We start from the raw sequence: 24,118 nt of genomic DNA on the forward strand, positions 1-24,118 counted from the left end.
GATTGTGTTGCTATTTTTAGCAAGCTAGATGACTATTTAGAACAGTGGTTCACAACCATTTTTTACCTATGGACCCCTTCGATTCCTATTTTACTCAGGTGGGTTGTCATAGCCATTCAATCATCATCATCGTCGTTTAAACGTCCGCTTTCCATGCTAGCATGGGTTGGACGATTTGACTGAGGACTGGTGAAACCAGATGGCTACACCAGGCTCCAATCTGATTTGGCAGAGTTTTTACAGTTGGATGCCCTTCCTAACGCCAACCAGTCAGAGAGTGTAGTGGATGCTTTTTACATGCCACAGGCACGAAGGCCAGTCAGGCGGTACTGGCAACGGCCACACTCAAAATGGTGTATTTTATGTGCCACCCGCACAAGAGCCAGTCCAGGGGCACTGGCAATGTTCAAAAAAATCCTATTATATTTTTATATTCAAATATTATAAGAAATTTTATACAAAAATGTTGTGCATTATAGAAGTGTAACCAATTTATTGCACATAGATTTTAACAAAATCTTATATGGACTCCCAAGTGCCATACAAACCCCAAAGGGCCACATGGACCCCCAAGCGCAATACAGTCTGCTGTTGAAAATCACTGATTTAGAGGTTCCCGCAGCTTGTAATATGAAAAGTTGGTGTAAAATACAAGAAAAATATGTTGTAAATTTTAGTGTTTTGACCAATTTCACCATTTTCTAAGCTTATTGACTAATTTCTTCTGTTTTGTCAGTACCCTCAGCTTTATTTATGAGATATGATTTTGGCAAAAGTTTTGATCTCAGAAAAATTGTTGTAACTACTAACATCAATAATCAATCATTCTGCAGTATTAATTACAGAACTAGATACATCTTACTGTTTATTGCAACATTATTGAACTTTTACAGAACATTTTGACTGAAAAAAAAAGAAAAAGTAAAAATCAGAGAGAAATACTATTTTCAGGCCAGGTTAGTTGCAATCATAAAAGAAAATGGGTCTTGTTTTCATGAATTTGGGATAGGTTTTTTCTTCTTTTTTTATTATTATGTGTAAAGTAAATTTGCTATCAATTTAAATTGCTTTCAGGAAAATGCAATGGCTGTAAAACAAATATGGAAGTGTTGATGCAAACTGCCATTTCTTTCATCGTAATTCCATTCACACCTACGATGCTTTATAGGAATATTAAAATGACCCCAGTATTTCATTAATACTTTATTTTATAGATATTTGGAAGGATGAAAGGCAAAGTTGACCTTAATTGAATTACGTCTACATACATAAAATGCATATCAACATAATTTCTTTTAAGATATTGATTGCTACACTAGGTAGTAGTGCAAAATGCATTCAAAAACTGACCAATTATCAACAGAAATATTTCCTTTCTTTTTTATTCAGTAATTTTTTCATTTTTTTTTTTTTGTTACTATTTCTTTCAGTTATGTAACGGAATAAGGATGGACATCAAATGAAATTCTATGTAATTTTCAATTTTCTTCTTTATTTTCTGTGACTAATGACTAAGTGAGGCAATTTCACCTCAGTTGGAGCAATGACTGGCAATATAGTAGAGGTCAGGACAAAATGCCTTTAAGTATTATTTATATACACCAACAGTCTGAGTTCAAATCCCAACCAGCCACTTAGCCATTTTGCATCACTTGGAGGAAATGAGCACGGTCAGCAAACAGAATGTATAGCTCCCACATAAACTGACTGACTTCAACTGTCAACACAGCATAGATGCCTGCAGGACATTTATAGTCCAAGAAGCATCATTTTGATAGGCTGAACAAAGCGGTTACTGCAGATGAGAAATGGTGTCTGTACTCGAACATAACCTGTAAAAGAAGCTGGACGGACAAGAGTGCACATCCTCAAGCAAAAGCCTACCTCCATCAAAAGAAGCTCGTGGTTTGTGTCTGGTAGGATGTGAAGAGCATGAGTCAGTGGGAAAGACTGGAACACAATCAACACTCAACTCTACTGTCAACAATTGCACAAAAATGTCCAGAATTTACAGTTGCCATGTTTCTTCATGATAATGCCCGACCACACATTGCAAATCTTACCTATGAAAATCTTCTGGAGATGGAGTGGGAAGTTCTCTCTCACCTACCATACTCACCAGACCTGGCACCAACAGATTACTACCCATTCCAGGCACTGCAAAACTTCTGAATGGCAAAATGTGATTGGAGCCTGGTGCAGCTACTGGCTCTCCAGACCTCAGTCAAACCATCCAACCTATGCCAGCATGGAAAACGGACATTAAACAATGATGATGATGCAACGGGCTTCTCTCTGTTTCTGTTTCCTAAATCCACTCACAAGCAGAAGAAATCTGCCTATGGTACCATACAGTGGGACTGAACCTGAAACCACCTGAATGGAGAGCAGACTTTTCAACTACACAGCCACACCTGTACCTATTATATGCTCTTCAATCTTTCTTGATTATTCTCATTGCCTTCAAAATATTCAATATCTTATATATATATATAGATAGTATATATATATATACATATATATATATATATATATATATATATATATATATATATATATATATATATATATATATATATATAGATAGATAGATAGATAGATAGATAGTATATATATATATAAAGTGTAGTATATATATATATATATAGACAGATAGATAAATAGATAGATGGTATATATATGGGATGGTCATATTGCCAGTTTAGCCAATAAAAACACACGCACTGTATATTTGGTGTTAATTTGCTTCAGCTTTATATTACATTAATCTTAATCTTATTTCGGCCAGAGTTCTTTCGTCACACTTCTATGACCTCATCAGTGGTCCTTTGTTTCCTTCCTTCTTATGTGTGTCTCACCTTGCTAACTATCAGCCATTTTGTATATATATATATATATATATATATATATATATAGAGAGAGAGAGAGAGAGAGAGAGAGAGAGAGAGAGAGAGAGAGAGAGAGATAGAGAGAGAGAGATAGTATATAGATATATATATTTTATATATATAGATAGTAACTATATGACAAACTCCTTCACTCAAATCACTTTTATTTTGCTTTAACAATTTGGTTCATGAAAATCCTTCAGAATATCATCAAGAAGAATAGTATCAAAAAAATATTTAAGTCTAGTAGCCTTTTTCAGTGAACCAGTTGCTTTAATACAAAAATGGAATCATTTTTACAACAAATAAATTGTAAATAATATCAATTTTTGTCAGATGATCTTCATTCACCATTGTAGTTACATTCTACTTAGTGGCTTTGTATCTCTACCTTGGACTCTAAACTTTTTCTATACCAGCTAAAACCTTTGCCTTTTAACAAAGTATTATGCTTGATAGAAAATCTTTTATCTTTAAAACAATTGTCATTATTCTTATGTATATAAAAAATAATGGCTGCATTACCAAAAAGCAGCCTTGAAGTGAACTGAAATTCTAAAGCAGGTTATCCCATTGAACCTGAAGAACAGAACTTTCTTCATTTTGTACTGCATTGTTTTAGATGAAACACTGTTTATTTTGGTTGACATAGTATCATATCTGATGAAAATAGATCCAGTTAAGGAAAAGAATAAAGTTGTGTAGATTGTATAACCACAGCTGCAATCCAACTCACCATGATTGTGTTCACAAAGAAGAAATCACTTCAGTCACACGATTTTTATGCAAACATAAACAAGAGTGACTTTTATTCTGTTGAAAGGCACAGGTAAAGCTGTGTGGTAAGTAGTTTATTTCCTAACTACATGGTTCCAGGTTCAGTTCCAATGCCTGGCTCCTTGGGAAAGTGTCTTCTACTATAGCCTTGGGCTGACCAAAGCCTTGTGAGTGGATTTGGTAAGTGGAAACTGAAAGAAGCCTGTCGTATGTGTATATATATATATATATATATATATATATACAGAGAGAGAGAGAGAGAGAGAGAGAGAGAGAGAGAGAGAGAGACATACATGCATAGGCACAAGAGTGGCTGTGTGATAAGAAGCTTGCTTGCCAACCACATGGTTCCAGGTTCAGTTCCAATCCACGGCACCTTGAGAAAGTGTCTTCTACTATAGCCTTGGGCTGACCAAGGCCTTGTGAGTGGATTTGGTTGATGGAAACTGAAAGAAGCCCACCATATATATGTGTGTGTGTGTTTGTTCGTCCCCAACAACAACTTGACAATCAGTGTTGGTCGTATTGCATCACTACTTGATATCCTGTTTCTTATTTGCTTTTTATTCCCCTTACTTCAAACTGTGTGGATACTACTGGACTGACTCGGTGCTTCAACTTAAGTACCTAATTCAACTGAATCTCAATTATTTCTTACATACATATATATTTATAGATATATATTTTTGTATAATTATATATTAATATAACAATACATAAAAACAGGCTAGAGTTGAAGTGCTCAGCATGAGCTAGAATTCATATTATAGTAAGAATGGATACATAAGGGTGGAAGACCACAGGAACAATACCGTATATCCAACGCAAGAATTAATATGTGTGTGTGTGTTCAATTCCTTCAAGAATCAATAAATAAAATTATAGTTTTCAGTCTCTAAAGTGTGCAAAAAGTACGGTAAAATAAAGTAAACGGGTATATATATATCGTTGTATATACCTGCTTACTTTATTTTACCGTACTTTTTACACACTTTAGAGACTAAAAACTATAATTTTATTTATTGATTCTTGAAGGAATTGAACACACACACATATATTAAATCTTGAGTTGGATATACGGTTTTGTTCCTGTGGTCTTCACCAGGGGGTTTCTTTCAGTTTCTGTCTCACTCCACTCACAAAGCTTTAGTCGGCCCAAGGAATTGAAGACACCTGTCCAATGTGCCACACAGTGGGACTGAACCTGGAACCATGTGGCTGGCAAGCAAACTTCTTATCACACACCCACGACTGTGCCGATAAAAAATATTTTTAGGAATCAATTTATATTTCTGCAAAGTATAGTAGATGTAAATAAAATTATAAGACGAAACTTGGAGCTATGTAACAACAGTAACTTTAATCCCAACCAAGAAACCCAAAGCGTCAGACAGTATCAAGGTTTAAAGCTCCTAACATGTTTTTACTGCTCTTTAAAATTATACACAAATTAACGAAATGAAAGGATTAAAGCTACACAAGGATTAAAATATAGCAAAAAGTTAAATATTTTTTATGCTAGTGCCAAGTGTTTCTTACTGGGCTTTGCATAACTAGGCCGTGGTCGAAGACGCTTGCACAGTTGAATCGAACTTGAATCATGTCGTCTTAAGTAAATACGACGGGATAATTAGCTTGATAAGTTTGCATTAAAGAAACATTTAGCACTAGCATAAAATATCAAACTAAATAATCTTCTGTTATTTTTATTTTAATCTGTATGTAGCATTAATCTATTTATTTCATTGAGGTAATGTATTGAGAGATAATAACAACAAAACGTCTGGTTAAAGCCGGAACAGTGTATACACATCTGTAACACACACACACATACATACAAGCACCACTGTATTTGCATTACATAACTACACACACTAAATGAGGATTCTTACATCTACTCATTATAAATTTATAGGGAAGGGTATTATGATTGTTACGTCCCTGCCTTTTTCAAATGACACAACAGAAGAATCAACAAAATACATCTTGGATTCTTAATTTTAATTACATCTCTGAAAAGAATTAAAAACAAAACACGGATGATATGAATCACTGTTTACTGCTAACAGGTGGATACAATGAACATGCTGCTAGATTGTTAGAGAGCGAGAGAGAAAGAAAGAAAGAAGAAAAAGAGGGAGTGCAATGTGTCAGCAGAATGGTTACGACTTACATAGTATTATTTCTTGCACTTCAACAACAACTACTTTACCACAACCTGTAGAGATTTGTTTATAAGGAGATGAATGTGTGTCAAACACATGTATACGCAAAACAATTGTACATGCACACACTTACATGAATGTGAAAGAACATGTTGATGTATAAATAATTAATAATTATATATTATCTATAACTAACTAATACTGATAATGTATGTTACATTTTTCAATACACTTAATTAGACATTGTTACGTGTGATAAGATTTAACCTATATACATAGACGTTCAAAGCAAACATAACATACTCCATACGTCTAATTGATTCACGCGTTGAGAAGACGCATCCAATATTCGGTTCTTCCGATCGTACGCACGGTATTTTATGTCTCCACTTCGATCTCCGTCACAATTTGCTGACAGTGGCATTGTCGTCATCGTCATTTGTACCTGAAACAGTTTAGGCCAGATAAAATGCAAGCAGTGAAGAATTAAATATAAGGAGTCCAAGAACACTAATTGACCGATCAGTTACCATTTCAACGGAAGTGCGCTCGGTCAAAGTAATTAAAGGGAAATAAGCAGCACATTGGCATAGAAATCACAGGTATTAGGTTATCACATTAGACACAGAACCACTCTCACACACGGGTACGTGCGTACATACATATATCTATATATATATACATATATATTTATGCATTTATTTAAAAATGGTGGCTTTAAGCGTGTATGTGTCCGCTTCAGCGATTGTTATTCTTGCTGTGGTCCTCGGTGAGTTGTATGTATTTACTCTGGACAAAGAGATCAGAGCACGCAATCTACGCGCCCAGTTTCTCTGTTTTCTAGAATGTGTTATTCTTACTATGTCCGTGATTATATGGAGAACGTTTGGAAGTCGCCGGTCAGTGCGACCCGATAGCAACTATGTTGGCGTTGCATCTGATGCTAAAGATGTTGGCCAACTTCAACGAAGGCGTCGAGATCAAAACATTCGCGCTAAGATTGAGAATGAAAATACCTACCTGTCGCTGGCTCTGCGAATCTTGTTGCTTTTTTACTTAGGAAGCTGTCATTTAGCATTTGCCTGCAACATCTTTTTGATGGCTGAGAACCCGCATTGGTTGTCGATGCTTACTTATGCTACTTTCGGTTCGCTTATCCAATTAGTTACAGCACTGATTATTATAGAAGCCGTCCATTACCTTTTAAAATTGTTCTCCAAAAAGAAAAAGCTATTCCTAATCAGCAGTCGTCGTTGGCGTCATCTAATTGTGGTCACTTACACTATCTTTATCTCTGGCCTCGGACTTTACCGCGCCGCACAATTACCCACAGTCAAATCTGTCAGCATTCCTATTTCGAAACTGCCGAAATCACTTGAAGGATTCCGCATTGTTCAATTAACAGACATCCACTTGGGGCCGACAGTTGGTAGACGTAGGTTGGAAGATGTTGTGGAAATAGTTAACAGTTTAAAACCAGGTGAGCATGTTTTATTTGTTTATTTTATTGAAAGGATTGATGGTGACAGAGATGAAGGACTTGCCTCATATTTCTGTTTTTTTTTTTTTTATTAGACACGGGGTCAACTTTTTGTAAAGGTAGCAGTATTAGTTAGTCATTGAAATCTTCTCCAATGCATTACATGTTCTTATTTTATCGATGCCGGTGAATTTGAATTGAATGCAGTGGATGCTGAAAAATAAATTGACTACATCACCTTAATTATTTCCACTTTCAACTAATATTAATCCCGTAGTGGAGGCTGGTTTCGTGTTGGATTTTATTCCTATTTAAGATTGCTGTTATTATGGGAGGTACTTAGCGAAAGGATTGCAATCAAAAAGCAAATGCTTTCATATTTCAGTATTTAAAGAATGAAAGTAAATTGATGGGACCCGCGTTGTACAGTAGTTCCCTTCGTTTATTTATTGATAGGATGGAAAGTGGGTGCACGGCGTTACTACAGATGCAACGGTGATTCTTTTTAAAAAAATGTATTATTGATTTAATTTCTTTGGGAAACTCCTTTGAGTCAATAGCAATATATTAGTTTTCTAAAGTCCTACGGAATTCTTCAGTACAATCATAATAATTTTTTTAAATACTATTTTAAGTGTTGGGTAATCTTAGAATAAAGTGAGCCGTTTCATTTTCTCTAATTTTAACTCTCCTTTCAGTTTTGCAAGGCTTAGAATTCCTTTCGATCTCATAACTGACAGATATCGTTAAGAATTTTATATAAATAAAGATTATTCACATATAACAAGGAGAATTTTTGGTCAATGCTCATCTATTATGGAACAGCAAATCCATGCAATAAACACAGAGCACAACTAGCAGTTCTAGACAAAGTTAAGGTTAGGGAAATACCATGCAAAGCGAAAGCTACTAAATTACTAATGGAAATTCCCTTGGGGAAAATTATAACTAATTTTCGTGGAAGTGAAAGGGCGTTGTACACTTCAATTGTGCGAAGGGATTGTCGGTAATATTAATGAAAATTGGCTTTCTGTAATATGTTGTAGTTGGCTTTGTGTATTGTGTGTGTGTGTTTGGAAGTTAGATTTTTATCTACAGTGGTGTTATCATTGATTGCTTTGATTGATATTTGCAGTCAATTGTGCGAAGGGAATAGATATTGCGAATGACGTTAGCGACGAGAGAGTGATTAATACCTCAAGGATTTCATCATCATCATCATCATCATCATCATCATCATTAGGTCGGCGAGCTGGCAGAAGCGTTAGCACGCCGGGCGAAACGCTTAGCGGTATTTCGTCTGCTTTTACATTCTGAGTTCAAATTCCGCCGAGGTCGACTTTGCCTTTCATCCTTTCGAGGTCTATGAATTAAGTACCAGTTACGCACTGGGGTCGATGTAATCGGCTTAATCCCTTTGTCTGTCCTTGTTTGTCCACTCTGTGTTTAGCCCCTTGTGGACAATAAAGAAATAAGAATCGTTAATGATCATGAATGTAAAGATGGAATGGTCATGGCAGGAACCCTTTTAATCATATATTTGCTTGATCAGTGTTGACTTTCATCATCATCATCGTCATTTAAGGTCTGCTTTCCATGCTGGCATGGGTTGGACAGTTTGACTGAGGGCTGGCAAGCCAGAAGGCTGTACCAGGCTCTAACCCAATCTGGCAACGTTTCTAAAGCTGGATGCCCTTCCTAACACCAACCACTCTGAGATTGTAGTGGGTGCTTTTTACGTGCTGCCAGCACAAAGGCCGGTCAGGCGGTACTGGTATCAACCATGCTTGAATGGTACTTTTTTACATGCCACCAGCACAAGAGCCTTTGGATTAACTAATTGCTTTTAACATAGGCACAAGACCAGAAATTTGAAAGAAGAGTTAGTTGATTAAATCAACCCCAGAAAAATGAAAGGCAAAAAAGTGAAACAAATAAAGCAAGGCATTTTGTCCAATGCTTGAACTATTCTGCTAATCCCTTGCCATCTTCAGACTTAATAATACCAACAACAACAATGGCTGGACTAAACACTTTGGTCATATAAATAGCATCCAGTTAACCAGAGCATTCAAACTCACTACATATAATAGTTGATCATTATAATGAAATGGGGTGGGATAAGGTTCATATGAAATATTGGTTTCAAATGTTGGCACAAGGCCAGCAATTTCAAAAGAAGTGAGAAATCTTCCTCAGTGCTCCACTGTTACTTATTTTATCAACCCCCAAGAGTATGAAAGGCAAAGTTGACCCCACTGGCATTTGAACTTGGAACATAAAGTTGAAAGAATTGCTGCTAAGCATTTTGTCCAGTATGGTAACGATTCTGCTTTATATTCATATAAAACATTAAAGATGATTGTAATTTTTATGATATATCGGGGTGGCGGGGTTTTATCAGCCAGCTCCTAGGCTGGTGAGAAGAATTCATCCTCAAACCTGGTTTAAATATTTTCAACAGAATGAAATCCTCTAAAGATCAGGTGATAATGTTAAACTAAGAGATGGATTAAATCAGTGTGGCGTTAGGAAGGGCATCCAGCTGTAGAAACTCTGCTAAATCAGATTGGAGCCTGGTGTTGCCATCCGGTTTCACCATGCTAGCATGGAAAGCGGACATTAAACGATGATGATGAACAATGATAATTAAATATTATTAGGAATTGTATAAAAATATTGTTGAAATACTCTATGTATTGTTGAAGTATAACCAATTTAATTATACATAAATTTTAACAACTAAATCTAAGGGTCATGTAGACACCCAGTTAAAAACCACTGGATTAAGTTGACAAGAGACTAATTAATAAGTAACAAATCAAAATTAATGAAAAACATCATTGTTGTTGATATTGTTTCATCCCAAATCCAATCATGATCCAGTATGGTGATTATCTTAGTTGTTTTTTTTTTTTTGCTTATAAGTGACTACATAACCCAATTCGGCTTATGTTATTTTTTTTAAAAGACAATAATATCTGAATTAAATAAAATTCAGCTGCTATTTCCTGTTGTTCAAATGTTTGCTCACTTATTCATGTATTTCTTTGCTATTATATACCAACTTCCTGAGAATTAAAAGTATATAAAAAAATACAATACCAGAATAAAACCATGCAGACTGTGTGTCTCTTGGTTTAGTTTAATCCGCTTTCCAGCGAGCAAATCATAATCCCCCTCAAGTCTCAATAGAAACGCTGATAAAACTATTAAATAATGATATAATTATGTTGTTATTCATTACTATTGATAGTATGTGGCCTGGTTTTAGCTTTTTTGGGGTCAAAAACTTATGTGTGTACCTACATTACTATTGCCCTTGGGTTGGGGCAAAATATAAACCATGAGTATAAACTATTATACAAGTTCTTATTTTCTTTTTTTTTTTTCTTTTCTTGTTATGAATGGTTGACATTTCCCTTGTCATCAACCATCAAAGGAGTGGATTAGCAGAATCAGTAGAGCATCAGACACAGTGATACTTGGTTGTAACCCTCTATGATCTGAGTTCAAATATTTCCAAAATTAATTTGCCTTTCATCTTTCAAGGTTCAATAAAATAAAGTAATAGCCGAGTACTGAAGTGAAGGTGCATCGCTTAGTGGTTAGGGCATTGGACTCATGATCATAAGATTGTGGTTTCAATTCCTAGACCAGGCGATACATGAGCAAAGCACTTCACTTCTCGTTGCTCTTGTCCACTCAGCTGGCAAAATCGAGTAATCCGGTGATGAACCAGCATCATGTCCACAGAGGAATGTATATGCTAGAGAAACCAGGAAACCAACCATTTGCTGCTTATGGGGTGTTGTGGACTCACCACTGAGGTTGATTGAAATGATGATGTCTCCTATGTTGATCTTGTTTTGCCACAAGGGCAAAAAAGAGACAACGTTAATAGCATTTACAATACAGCTTGGAGAGTGGAGTAGATTTTTATGCGATCCGATGAGGAAGCCTGTATGCTGTCATTCAACATGCTAGAAACAGTTATCAATTCTTTGTAAATCACACTCTATTTTCAAAACAGGACAGATCCATTGAATGATGTCGTTTTGAGTACACTGTGTCTAAATAAATGATGGGATGTTCATAATAGGTGGAACACTTTTGATCATATTTCTGTTTGAATCAACCCCGATACTTGTCTGGTACTTATTTTATTAACCTCTAATGTAATAAAATGAATATCTGTTAATTTCTTTGATGAATGAACTGTCCAATCAATGAATATGTGACTGAGTATTTCATACTCGGTTGTAATTCATTTACTTAAACCCTTCAACAACTTACAGAACATAGGACATTGTTGACTTTTTTCCACAGTTCTTGGCTCTGGTTATCTTCTCCCCTGTCGGTTGTTGGTTTTCAGTTGTCTTTGATGTATCTACGTGTGTCTGGCCAGGCTGCTTATATGCATTCCCATAACTTTCTCTCACCATCCAATTCTATTCATTTGAATTGAGAGCTTGAGTCACTTGCTAATTACACAACCATGCATTGCAGTTACTTTCTCACTAGAGCTTGGTGATCTTGGCCATTGGTCTTCTAGGATCCCTCCACTTAGCATCAATGTACGAAGCATCATTGGCTCAGTTGAATTCTTCCACTGCCTTTTCACACTCTGCCATGCTCCTGTCCCATAGCTTTGCTGTGTCCCTAGCAGGGTAACTGAACAGGTGTTATGCCAAAGGGCAGCCTGTAGCTATGCAAGGCACTACAAAGAGCTTGCACTCCACTGGCATAGCTTTTCAGGCTAATTAAGGTGCACAGGCCACCACACAGCCAAAAGAACTTAATCATGTGGTGGATCTTATTCTATGGGTACATATCTGTACTCGTTACATAATTCTCAAGCAGAATCAACATGGCACAATGTATGATCCTTATGTAGTCCAGGTATAATCCATCCAGCAGGATTCCACACAGTCTTCATTAACCGAATTTCATTCAAAAGATAATGAGCGTCTTTTACCTTACTGAGGTTATGATAAAACACACCTGCTTGAGATTCCATGCGGTGAGATTGAAACTGGAACCTTATCATCATGAAGTGATCATTCAGCCATAGAGTGGGATGAAAAATACATCAACTTCTGTAGGATATGAATTTATTTTCCCTGTTAAAGGAAGTGGGGTAGTGCTCATAAAATTTTCAGTGCCACCCATACTGGTAAGATTGATCTTCAGCTTAATCAACTATTAGAAAATATATAGGTGGGGAAGACATTTGAAAGAGGCATTATTTTGATGAAGAAGAAGAAGAAGGATTAGCAAATATTTAGAGCAATGTCTGGGAGGTAAGTCAAATACAGTAAATTTTTAGTATAATACATAATATTTATTCAGAATTGAAATATTGTTACCAACTCAAGGTGGCGAGCTGGCAGAAACGTTAGCACTGGGCGAAATGCTAAGCAGTATTTCATCTGTCTTTACGTTCTGAGGTCGACTTTACCTTTCATCTTTTCAGGAGTCCATAAATTAAGTACCAGTTGCATACTGAGGTCGATCTAATTGACTAGCTCCCTCCCCAAAAATTTCGGGCCTTGTGACTAGAGTAGAAAAGAATAATGTTACCAACTCCGGTAATCCAATAAATAATTGCTTCCAATTTCATGACCTTGACTCCAGAGTACTGCTTAGAAGAGATTACTTACAACGTTTTTAAGTGGGCCAAGTATTCAGCGAAAAAGTTCAGTTGAGCACTGACCAATGTAGTAGCAGTAGAAAAGTTATTGAGATGATATTGCTCAACAATAGACCAGTGTTGTGATGTGTTGGTGAGGAAAGGTTTGCTTAGGAGACAGATGACATTTGAATATAGAATAATATATATATATGCTAGTATTTATATATATATATATATATATATATAGGAGAATGTACGAAAAAACAACAACAGACGAGGACAGGTGGTGTAAATAACAAAAGGATGTATTAGTATGATGCTCGGGAATACGGAAAGTCTTTGACATTTCGGTGGACAAATATTCTCTATTTGTAGTTAACAAGGCAACCATTGGTTTCATGCTGATAGAAATCTCTCAACAGTTATCAAAATTGTCACATTGGAACATTGGTACCTGCCTCCATCTTGGATGAGAATACACAACGCTACATGAGATTGTATGGGATTTGGGAATTAAAAAAAAATATACAGGTCATGGGAAGTAACTTATAGGAAAATCATAATTGTTGTCTCCCTTACTTTGGGCCTGGTATCTTTCTAATGGACTGCATTCACCATTTTATGTGAGCATGCTCGTTTTCATCCAAAGCTACAAATATAAATACATATACAGTTCTATATTTAATGTAAATAATGTATAAATACACATGTATGTGCACATGCCCATCTGTACAAAATAAGATATTTTGTATATTTCTCTCAGCATGAAACCAATGATTGTTTTGTTAACCTATAAAAAAAAGTATATATATATATATATATAAGATAGATGTACTGCTCATTCTCCCATCATATTCCCCAATGAGTAATTGTTACTCTAGACTCTAGTATATGGTAAATCTGTACTTTGTACAAGCTTATCAGATATTTAGAGTAGAAGTATTTTCTCATCTTGAAAGAGAAACCTAACCTCTATGAAGCAGTTTTATTTTATATCATGTATTTCGTTAACAAAAGTGGCTTTGGTTATACGTTTGCCACATGTCAGTGATTGGTTCATTGTACTTTTTGGTGTGAATAATCAGGAACTTTGTTCAGAAGCACAAGTTTATCAGTTTTTTTGTTTTTTTTTTCTTTTATCGATGTTTACATCTTTTACCCATATACAGCAGTGAGCGATATACATATTCATACTTAGATAATGAGCTTACTGCCTCTTATCTTTTACTTGTCTTAGTCATTAGACTGCAGCCATGCTGGAGCACCACCTTGAAGAATTTTAGCCAAATAAATGGACCCCAGTACTATTTTTTAAGTCTGATATGTATCCTATCATTTCTTTTGCTGAACCACTAAGTTATAAGGGGATAAACACACCAGTTTTCAACCAGAAGTGGGGAACAATACAGACACGAAGACACACATAGTCATACACATGCACTCACACACACACACACATATATATATATATATATATATATATATATATATATATATATGTATACATACAACAGGCTTCTTTCAGATTCGGTCTATCAAATCCACTCACAAGGCTTTGGTTGACCTGAAGCTATAGCAGAAGACATTTGTCCAAGGTGCCACACTGTGGCACTGAACCTAGAACTTTGTGGTTGGGAAGTAAACGCCCTGCTACACAGACATGGCTGCATCTATCTTTACTACCACTCACAAAGTATTAGCCAACCTGAGGCTATGATAGGAGATACCTGCCCTCAGAGCTGTACAATGGGATTGAACTGACAACCACATAGTTGCAAGCCAAATTTCTTAACCATATAGATCTGCTTGTGCCTCAGTCTTGGCCAAGTGAAATGTATAGTGTTACCATGAGAGGTCATAAGAGATTATAAGATACAGCATTTTCACAGGTATGTGGTCTGAGCAGTGTGGTGTGTATGTAAGTTGGTTTGATAGTAACATGTATAACATTTGTGTTTCTGATGCTGCTGCAGGAAACTCAGACATCAAGTACCACTTGTAGGTTAGGAACAATAGTCTCAATTCAAGCCCAAATGTCCAATGAGGACATTTAAGATGAAATTTGGATTCAACAAATCCATATGTTTACTGCATTTACAGTAGAAAGAAGCAGAAAGGGTTTATTCATTAAACTTATGAAATAGGCTAACATTTCCAGTGTCACTGATCCTGATGTGGTTAATTTAAAATCAAGACTCCTTCTGTGAAGGAGGGTCTGGTAGAAGCAGTTCTATTTCTAAGAACAAGTCATTGGTAAATTTTGGATTGAGATTTTTCAACTTCTATTCTATAAATATAAAGTTTCTTTAATAAACCTTGCAAGGATTAATCTTTCAAATCTAGGACTATATTTTCTATATATAGTATATCTAGGACTGTGTTCTTACTCTTTTAAATGATGACATGTAAAGTGAGGAAGATTTAACTGCTATGTTCAGACTCCCTTTGTAGCTTGCTCATAAACATGGTAGGTAAGGCACCTATTGATGAACAGAAATTGAACTGTTTGGAACAATGTTTTACAAAACAGAAGAGATAATGAGGTTAAAAGTCCAGTAGAGGTTGTTTAAACTATTCATTCTGTTATTTCAAATAATAATTCTTCTCATGAAATTAATCTAAGAAAAGCTATTTAAAACAACTCCCAAGTGACCCCTTTTTTTCTTTTCTTTGTTTACATTTAAAAGAAAAATTTTTTTTCTCTGTTTTAAGGTATTTGCTTTCATTCATTTCAGATATTGTTGTGATGACAGGAGATTTAGTTGATGGCTCTGTGCAGAAGTTAAAAGATGCTGTGGCCCCAATGCAAGACATCAAAAGTGTCCATGGGAAGTTTTTCATAGCAGGTACATGACTCACAAAAAGGGTACTTAAGCTTTTCCATAACTAACAAAAAGCAAAAAAGGTGTTTAGTTGATTGCAATGGTTAGGGTTGGATGAAATGTGTTAATTTACCTCATCCTTCTATGTTCTGAGATTAAATTCTGCTGAATTCAAAGTTAAAAAAAATTTTTGGAAATATTCACCAATATTTTTGTTCTATATTTGAGAGATGAGGAATTACATTATTTACATTGTCCTCATCTTGTTTGTTGTTAACACATTTCAGCTAATATACTCTCCAGCCTTCATCAGGTGTCTTGGGGAAATTTTGAACCTGGGTTCTCATTCCATAATTGCCCACGGGCATATGGCATAGTGGTTAAGAGCACGGGCTACTAACCCCAAGATTCCGAGTTCGATTCCAGGCAGTGACCTTAATAATAATAATAATAATAATAATAATAATAATAACACTGAAAAATACCTTAGGTATGCAAACCCAGGTTCGAAATTTCCCCAAGAAACCTGATGAAGGCTGGAGGGTATATCAGCCGAAACATTGTGTTAACAACAAACAAGATGAGGACAAATATCCGTCGAATGTAAATAACAGCAATATTTTTTATCTTATTTGCACAGAAATTTTAATCACATTTAGTTGTTGATTAATTCCTGTAAGCTCTAACCACGCAGAGTTATTGTTTGTTGGCGTCACACATGTGATACCAACAACCAATGAACTGTGTGAGATTAATAAATAGTTAGATTATAATAATGTCAGGAAAATTTTAATTTTTTACATTTAACTAAGACTTCATTGCATTGATTATGGCACTATTTTTAGTTAACTGTGTAAATTAGAAACAGTGGGGAGCTTTGTAATTAGCAGAAGAGGATTCGTTATAACAGTTGCCAGGCAGTTAAAATGATATGAAGTTTAATAAGCTTTATTCAAAGCGCTCACAATGGTCTTTTTGGATGTTTGTGGTGTTTAAATTGCAATAAAGCAGTGTTCATCAACAAAAGTAAGTCTAATATTCACTGTTCCAATGGTAACTCTTGAAGTTGTTCCAGCGAGAATGGTATCTTGCCTATGGCTTGATTATTCGTTTATAAGATGATTGCATGTAAAACTAATCAATAAATGTTAGGAATTAATCTTCTCTTTTATAATGCCTTCTTAAATCAGTTCCTTTCTGGTGAATAGGGACAAGTCCCATTATCATCATCATTATTTAGCATCCATCTTCCATGCTGGCATGGGTTGGACAGATTGACTGGAGCTGACAAGGCCAAGGGAATGCCAGATTCCATAGTCAGTTTTGGCTTGATTTCTACAGCTGGATGCCCTTCCTAATACCAATCACTTTACAGAATGTATTGGGTGCTTTTTACATGACACCATCACCAGTGCCTTTTATATGGAACCATCTCCAGTGTTCTTTACATGGCACCAGCACCAATGCTTGTTACATGGCACCAGCACCAGTGCTTTTTTCAATCTGAAACATGATTCAGTAACAAACCATTTTCAATGGAATGTGTGATGGGAAGTTTGTTGTAACTACATATTCATATCTAAATCAAAACTTTTTTCTTTTATTGTATTTTATTATTTTATGTAAGAACATTTTACCATGTTCCAAACACCAATGTTTGATAAACCAATAAATAAGAAAAAAGTTGTATATTTTATTAAATCCTTCCAAATTCTTGTTTATTTTCAAAATTAATTGAAACATACTTAGTATATTTCAGTAGAAATACAATCAGAAAGGGTTTAAATTAATTAACTAATAACATATGTAGAATGTCCCAAACACTTGTATAATCAACTGTACTTTAATAAAAATGGGCAATTCACAAACAATACTCCTGCTTATGAAGTCTTTATTTCAAGACCTCTGTGAATTTATATTTCTTTGTCTATTGTCAGATGATCACATCAACCACTTCCTTTCTATGAGTGCCAGACTGCATACAATGGCAAGTTCCAACTCTGTATTACATACATTCAGCAGTGAAATGGACTGGCCATTTGAGAATCAAGTCTTCAATGCAGTGCTGTTAGAAACAACATAAACTGGTGACTCTTTTGGTTGGTTATCAACATCATCACAACCATCATTTTGTATTTTCTTTTTCATGCTGGAATCAGTTGGATAGATCTCTCCCAGCATCTTGCCACATGTTGTTGCTCTCATCAAATGTACACACAACAACAAAGAAAGCCAGAAAACTTTGTGATTGTATAGTTTCTTTCTTTCCTTTTACATGCTTTTTTTTTTATATAGTTGGATACCCTCTTATCACTAGCCATTTTACAGTGCTGACTGATAGCATTTTTATCATGCCACTGACACTAAAAGGGTTGTTTGCAGAGAAACTAGAGTCCCCTTCAGCCCTGTATCAGTTCTGATTTAAAGTTACTGCAGATTGTAGAATCCACATCTCCTCTAAGTATTCTTTCCATTTTTTCTGGTACTCATAGCAATGCAACTATTTACACTATCTTTTGGAATATGAAGAAATTAAAAATCCTAGCACACTTAGAAAATATTGCCCCAATGCTAATACCTATAGAGTGTGTAATGATAAATCTTGTTTTTTATACGGTAAGTTTTTCTCTCTCATCTACTGAATGTAATAATGTGTATATTGCTTTTAGTTAAAGTAGGTACTTTTATTTGACCTTTGCTCCTAACCTCACTTGCCTATTAAATTAGTTTTTGTTGTTTTTTTTATGTTACCAGGAAACCATGAATATTATACTGGGGATGTTGACAATTGGTATAATCACATGAAGGAACTTGGTTACATTGTATTACACAATACCAACATCAAACTTCCTCGCACTGGTGTGAAAGCAGCTCAGCAGTTTTGTTTGGCTGGAGTTGATGACATTGATGCTGTTCACTTGGGGTAAGATTCAGTTCATTTTAGCTCCTTTGTTGGTGAGCAAGCAAAACTATGGACAAGGATATTCTAGCAGCTGCCTGACTGGTTCCCGTGCCAGTCACATGTAAAAAGCACCATTGAAGCATGGTCGATGCCAGTGCCAGCTGACTGATCCCATGCCAGTGGCATATAGAAAGCACCATTCAAGCGTGGTCAATGCTAGTGCCAGCCGACAGGCTCCCATGCCGGCGGCACGTAAAAAGCACCATTCAAGCGTGGCCAATGCCAGTACTGCCTGACTGGCCCTCATGTCAGTGGCATGTAAAAAGCACCCACTACACTCTCAGAATGGTTGGCATTAGGAAAGGCAACCAGCTGTAGAAACTTTGCCAGATCAGACTGAAACCTGGTACAGCCTTCTGGCTTGCCTATCCTCAGTTAAACCGTCCAACCCATGCCAGCATGGAAAGCAGGCATTAAACAATGATGAACTATAATGTCTAATGTGTCCTTCTCTTAAGATGTAGTTGTAACTTTTAGCAGGTTCGATAGTCACTAAGACGTTCTCTTGTTGATGGGTTTGTCCCGTTCTAAGCAGATGAAGCTTCTGAAGTTTTCTTTTTATCTTGTTTCAAATGATGAAGTGAATCCTAGCTAGGCTACTACATTTATCTAATAACAAAGAACTACTTATTTAGTGAGTGGAGTGTTGAACTAATTATTAAACTGGCATAGTTTTGTGGTGTCAAAAAAGAATTTAGTAAGTTTGCAGTGTCCAGATTTCATCATCGTCATCATTGTTTTAACATCTGCCTTCCATGCTGGCATGGGTTGGACAGTTTGACAGGAGCTGGCCAGGCAGAAGCCTGCACCAGACTTCTTAGCATACTTCTGTATCTGTTTTAGCATGGTTTTCTTATGGGTGGATGCCCTTCCTAACACCAACCACCCTGCAGAATGGACTGGGTGCATTTTACATGGCACCAGCACAGGTGAGGCCAGTTTTGGCATGGTTTTTACAGCCGGATGCCATTCTAAATGCCAAACATTTTGCAGTGTGGACTGGATGCTTTTTATGTGGCACCAGCCCTGACAGGTTCACCAAGTAACTTGCAAGACAGGGAATCTTTGAGGAGGAGGGGATCTTGTGTCAGATGATGAAAGGGTAGAGTGTGACAGAGAAAGTTAATAAGAAAGAAGAAGAAACAGGTGTGTTGCTGTAAAGTAGATACATGGTTACCTAACCAGAGGGAATAACAAGAGAAGGGGAGAGAGAGATGGTGGCAAAGCACCAGAGTATACTCACAAGGAACGGAGATCGGAATATATGGGATGGTAGAGTAAAGAAGAGAGAGAGATAAACAATGGCAAGTGCTTGGGCATACCCTCAAGGTGTGGGGGTCATAATATATGTGACACAATCATCATCACCATCAATATTTATCATCTTCTATTTTTATCATTTTTTTTTTCTTTTCTCCTGTTTACAATGATGGGTTGGCCATGTCTTCATAGATATCATCTTCTCTGATTGCATATTGCTTCATTTCTGAAGATCAGTTTTATTATGATGTAATATTATCGAAAGATGTCCATATGATGAAGGATATTTGGTATGTAATGAGATTGACTCAGAGTCACCTGTTGCACTCCAGTCATCATTTGTAGTTTAAAACCGAAACCTGAGCTTAGACTCAATATAGCAAGACGTAGTAGACTGACTTGAAACTCAACATTGTTTTATCTTGTATACACAGCTCAGAAGCACAATTGCCACCAGCAGATTTGAATTGATGTTATCTTATCAAGTTGTCCAATACCTTAACCCTTTAGCGTTCAAATTAATATGTCAAAAGTAATCCTTATTCATTTACATTTTTAAAAATTAATCCGGTATTATCTTGTAGCTTCAAGAGTTGAAAGATGTAATTGTTTATTTTTAGAATGACATTGTAGGGTAGGTGTGAGATGCTGGTTCTGGCCAGTTTGAGCATAAAATGAGTAGAACATTTGGGCCGGATGTAGCCGGTTTAAACACTAAAGGGTTAATATACTTAGTTTTCTTGCTCCTTCAAGAATGCTTACATGCACCAAAAGCCTTCATGAGAAATTCTCTCATGCTAACAACATCCACTTTTATGTGAGGATAAATATGTCGTTAATAATTATATTTTAAACTCTGTTATATTAACATCATTATCATTCAACGTCCGTTTTCCATGCTGGCATGGGTTGGACAGTCTGACTGGAGACTGGCAAGCTAGGAGGCCGTACCAGGCTCCAATTTGATCTGGCAATGTTTCTACGGCTGGATGCTCTTCCTAACGTCAACCACTCTGAGAGTGTAGTAGGAGCCTTTTTACGTACTACCAGCACAGGAGCCAGTCGGGGCAGGGGCGCTGGCATCGGCCATGTTTGGATGATGCTTTTTACATGCCACCGGCACAGGGAGCCAGTCAGGCAGCTCTGGCAGCGAGCCACGCATGAATGAATGGTGCTTATCATGTGCCACCAGCACTGGTAATGGCCGCAACTACAATTTCCATTTGATTGTGATTGGTGTTGAGCAGTTGAAAACTAAACCTTATTCGTATCAGGATACCAGTCACTCGTTAAAGATGAACATCTAACAGGAAAGTATTATTCTGAAACTAATTAGAATGATATATTTATTTATTATTTTATATCACTGTTTGTGAAGAAGAAGCTCCATTGTTAGTAAGTTTCCAAAAGGCCAATCACTGGTCTGTCGTCTCTTCAACTGCAAAAGTCATGTGGTAATCATCTAACATGATGCAAGGAACATTGTTAGTAAAGCACCACATGTTTTTTTCATTTTAATTGTTGATGTTTATAGAAGATAAAGGGTATACCACATACACATGTAATGGTCTTCTGCACAGTTCCTGCCTACCAAATTCCACTCGTATTGTTAGTTAACCTGAGACTGTGTGCTGCATAGTTCCATGTTAGATTGTCATTGTTAACAAGAGACTAGCATCGTTACGGGGAACAAGATTCTTTTAACTGCACCAAAAAATCGTTTGTATTTGGAGTTGACAGTATAGCAGCTTTTGGTTTCCATGTGAGTTCTGGGTTCCTCCAGCTACTTAACCCCATGACAACGATTCTTTATCAGGCAACGAGATCAGCAATTAATACACGACAATGGTTTGGCATATATTTACATCAACCGCTTTAAAGCCTGCATTGTTTATTTATGCAAACTGTCATCAGTGTGAGGACCATAAATTCAATGAAACTGGCATGGCTGGATGCAACTGTAAATTCCATGAAGAACCAGAAGAATTTGCTGAATGTGTATAAATTTGGTAGGAAATCATAGTGGAAATGGTGGTGTAACTGCCAAAGCTGTTGCTTTTATACTATTGTGGTGAGGAAGTCTCGAACTGAGTTGGAAATATTTACATGAAGAATCTAATAAACCTATCAGATTCCTTGAAATTTGCATGGTGGCCTCTGTTATTGATTCCATGAGTGATAGCAGATATTTATATCAACTGGTACACAAACAGGTACAAAATCACAGCAGATAGGGCTGCCTATATTTTTGTCATTTGATTCAAAGCGAGTACACAGCACACGTAAATTTACATCAACCAATGTTATGGGGTTAATGGTAGGCACCACTAGCCCTTTAAGGGAACTACATAGTTATAGTCATGTCTGACCCTTATGAAATTTTAAAATTGCTTCCTGGTTTCAAATCAACATCTTCATTGTTTAACATCTACTTTTCCATACATGCATGGGCCAGACGGAATTGGTCAAGGCCAGTTTTCCACATCCAGATGCACTTCATTCTGCACACCATTTCTATTTTGGTGCTGCTCATTTACAATTAACACATGATGCAAACTAAGGTACACGCACACATGCATACTATAAGCTGCTTTCATTTTCTTCCACCAAATCCACTCACAAAGTTTTGGTCAGCCCATGGCTATAGTAGAAGACACTTGCCCAAAGTGCTACACAGTGGGACTGGACTTGAAACCACATGGTTAGGAAATAAGTTTCTTTGCCACACAGCCATGCCAGCATCTTCATTTTCCTAAATATTCATGTTGTTGTTGTTGCAGCTACCATGGTCATGGCCCTGATATCGATGCAGCTTTGTCCAGCTGTGATCCCACGCAACCAGTTGTCGTACTTGCACATCAACCCAGAGTAGCCAAAACAATTCTAGATTCTTCTTACAGAGTTGACTTAATCTTATCAGGTGGGTATAAAAATATCATCTTTGTGTCCTTTTGTTTTTTGTTGTCTTTTTCGTTTTGTTTTTTGTTGTTGTCTTTTTCGTTTTGTTTTTTATTGTTTTTTTTGTCATCAAGGAAATTAAATGGCTAAAACAGCAACATAAAACTGAATGTTTTGCAGCATCTAATTACATAATCATGTGTTCTGTGTTCAAATCCTGGTGCAGTTAACTTTTGATTTTTATTCCATTTCTATTATCAATTAAATAAATCCATTCAATAGACTAATTGCACTGATTATCCTCTTCTTCCAAAATTTCAGGCCTTGTGCCTAAAGTAGAAATGCTTGTTGCAATGATGATTATTATTATTATTATTATTATTATTATTCAGTAGTTTTATTTTTATAACGTGCTTTCACTTCTACCGAGCGCAGCTCTGTGTGCCTTGGGTATGTGCTGTGCTTTTATGGTTACTGTATTGAAAGTGTTTTACGTAGGATGTGTGCAGTGCCTATTATTATCATCATCATCATTATTATTATTATTATTGTTATTACTATTATTATTATCATTATTATTTGATGAAGACTGTCAGCTTCTTTTGCTTGGTACGATGGAAAAGTGTCAGCTGTCCGCAGCCAGCAGACTAAGGTGACACTTGTTTACTGGTCATGCTTCAAGGACCCTGCCAAGAATTCTTGCAGTTCCAAGCAATACCGATTTTTGTAGGTGTTCTATCTTTACATTTGTACCAGTTTTTTGAGCCGTGTTGGTAGCTGAGAGTTCCAAGAGCACCAATTACTACTGGTACCATGTCCACTCTCTTCATTGCCCACAACCTGTATATTTCCCATTTCAAATTGTCATAGTTGCTCAAATTATTACATCCACTCTCTTTGTTGCCCACAATCAGCATTATTATTATTATTAGTAGTAGTAGTAGTAGTAGTAGTAGTAGTAGCAGCAGCAGCAGCAGCACTAGTAATAGTAAGGCAGCAAACTGATGGAATTGTTGGCATGTGGGACAAAATGCTTTGCCTTTCATCCTTTTGGGATCGATAAAATAAATACCAGTTAAGCACTGGGGTCAATGTAATCAACTTATCTCTCCCTCCAAATTGCTGGCCTTGTGCCAAAACGTGAAACCATTATCATTTTTCATATCTGGATGCTGGATGGTAGAAACTGTAGTGAGACTAAATACATGTATTTAGTTATGTCCCCTTATAC

The 24,118-nt window shown here is 36.3% G+C and overlaps 2 protein-coding genes across 3 annotated transcripts in view; one reads left to right on the top strand and one right to left on the bottom strand.

Moving 5' to 3' along the window:
• The window catches only part of LOC106876913 (uncharacterized), a 23,015-nt gene extending 16,026 nt beyond the window's left edge, over nucleotides 1–6,989 (bottom strand). For both annotated transcript variants that reach the window (XM_052973842.1, XM_014925662.2), the window contains exon 1: nucleotides 6,851–6,989. The gene's annotated coding sequence lies outside the window, so the exon portion shown is untranslated. The remainder of the gene's footprint in view (nucleotides 1–6,850) is intronic.
• The window catches only part of LOC106876911 (transmembrane protein with metallophosphoesterase domain), a 24,683-nt gene continuing 5,781 nt past the window's right edge, over nucleotides 5,217–24,118 (top strand). Inside the window, exons 1-4 of the mRNA XM_014925661.3 lie at nucleotides 5,217–7,310; nucleotides 15,681–15,791; nucleotides 18,522–18,690; nucleotides 22,770–22,909. Coding sequence (XP_014781147.1) covers nucleotides 6,539–7,310; nucleotides 15,681–15,791; nucleotides 18,522–18,690; nucleotides 22,770–22,909 — 1,192 coding nt within the window. The 5' untranslated portion in view covers nucleotides 5,217–6,538. The remainder of the gene's footprint in view (nucleotides 7,311–15,680; nucleotides 15,792–18,521; nucleotides 18,691–22,769; nucleotides 22,910–24,118) is intronic.

Source organism: Octopus bimaculoides, chromosome 16, assembly GCF_046866305.1.
Source record: "Octopus bimaculoides isolate indiv1 chromosome 16, ASM4686630v1, whole genome shotgun sequence".
In the NCBI taxonomy this organism is placed as follows: Eukaryota; Metazoa; Mollusca; class Cephalopoda; order Octopoda; family Octopodidae; genus Octopus; species Octopus bimaculoides.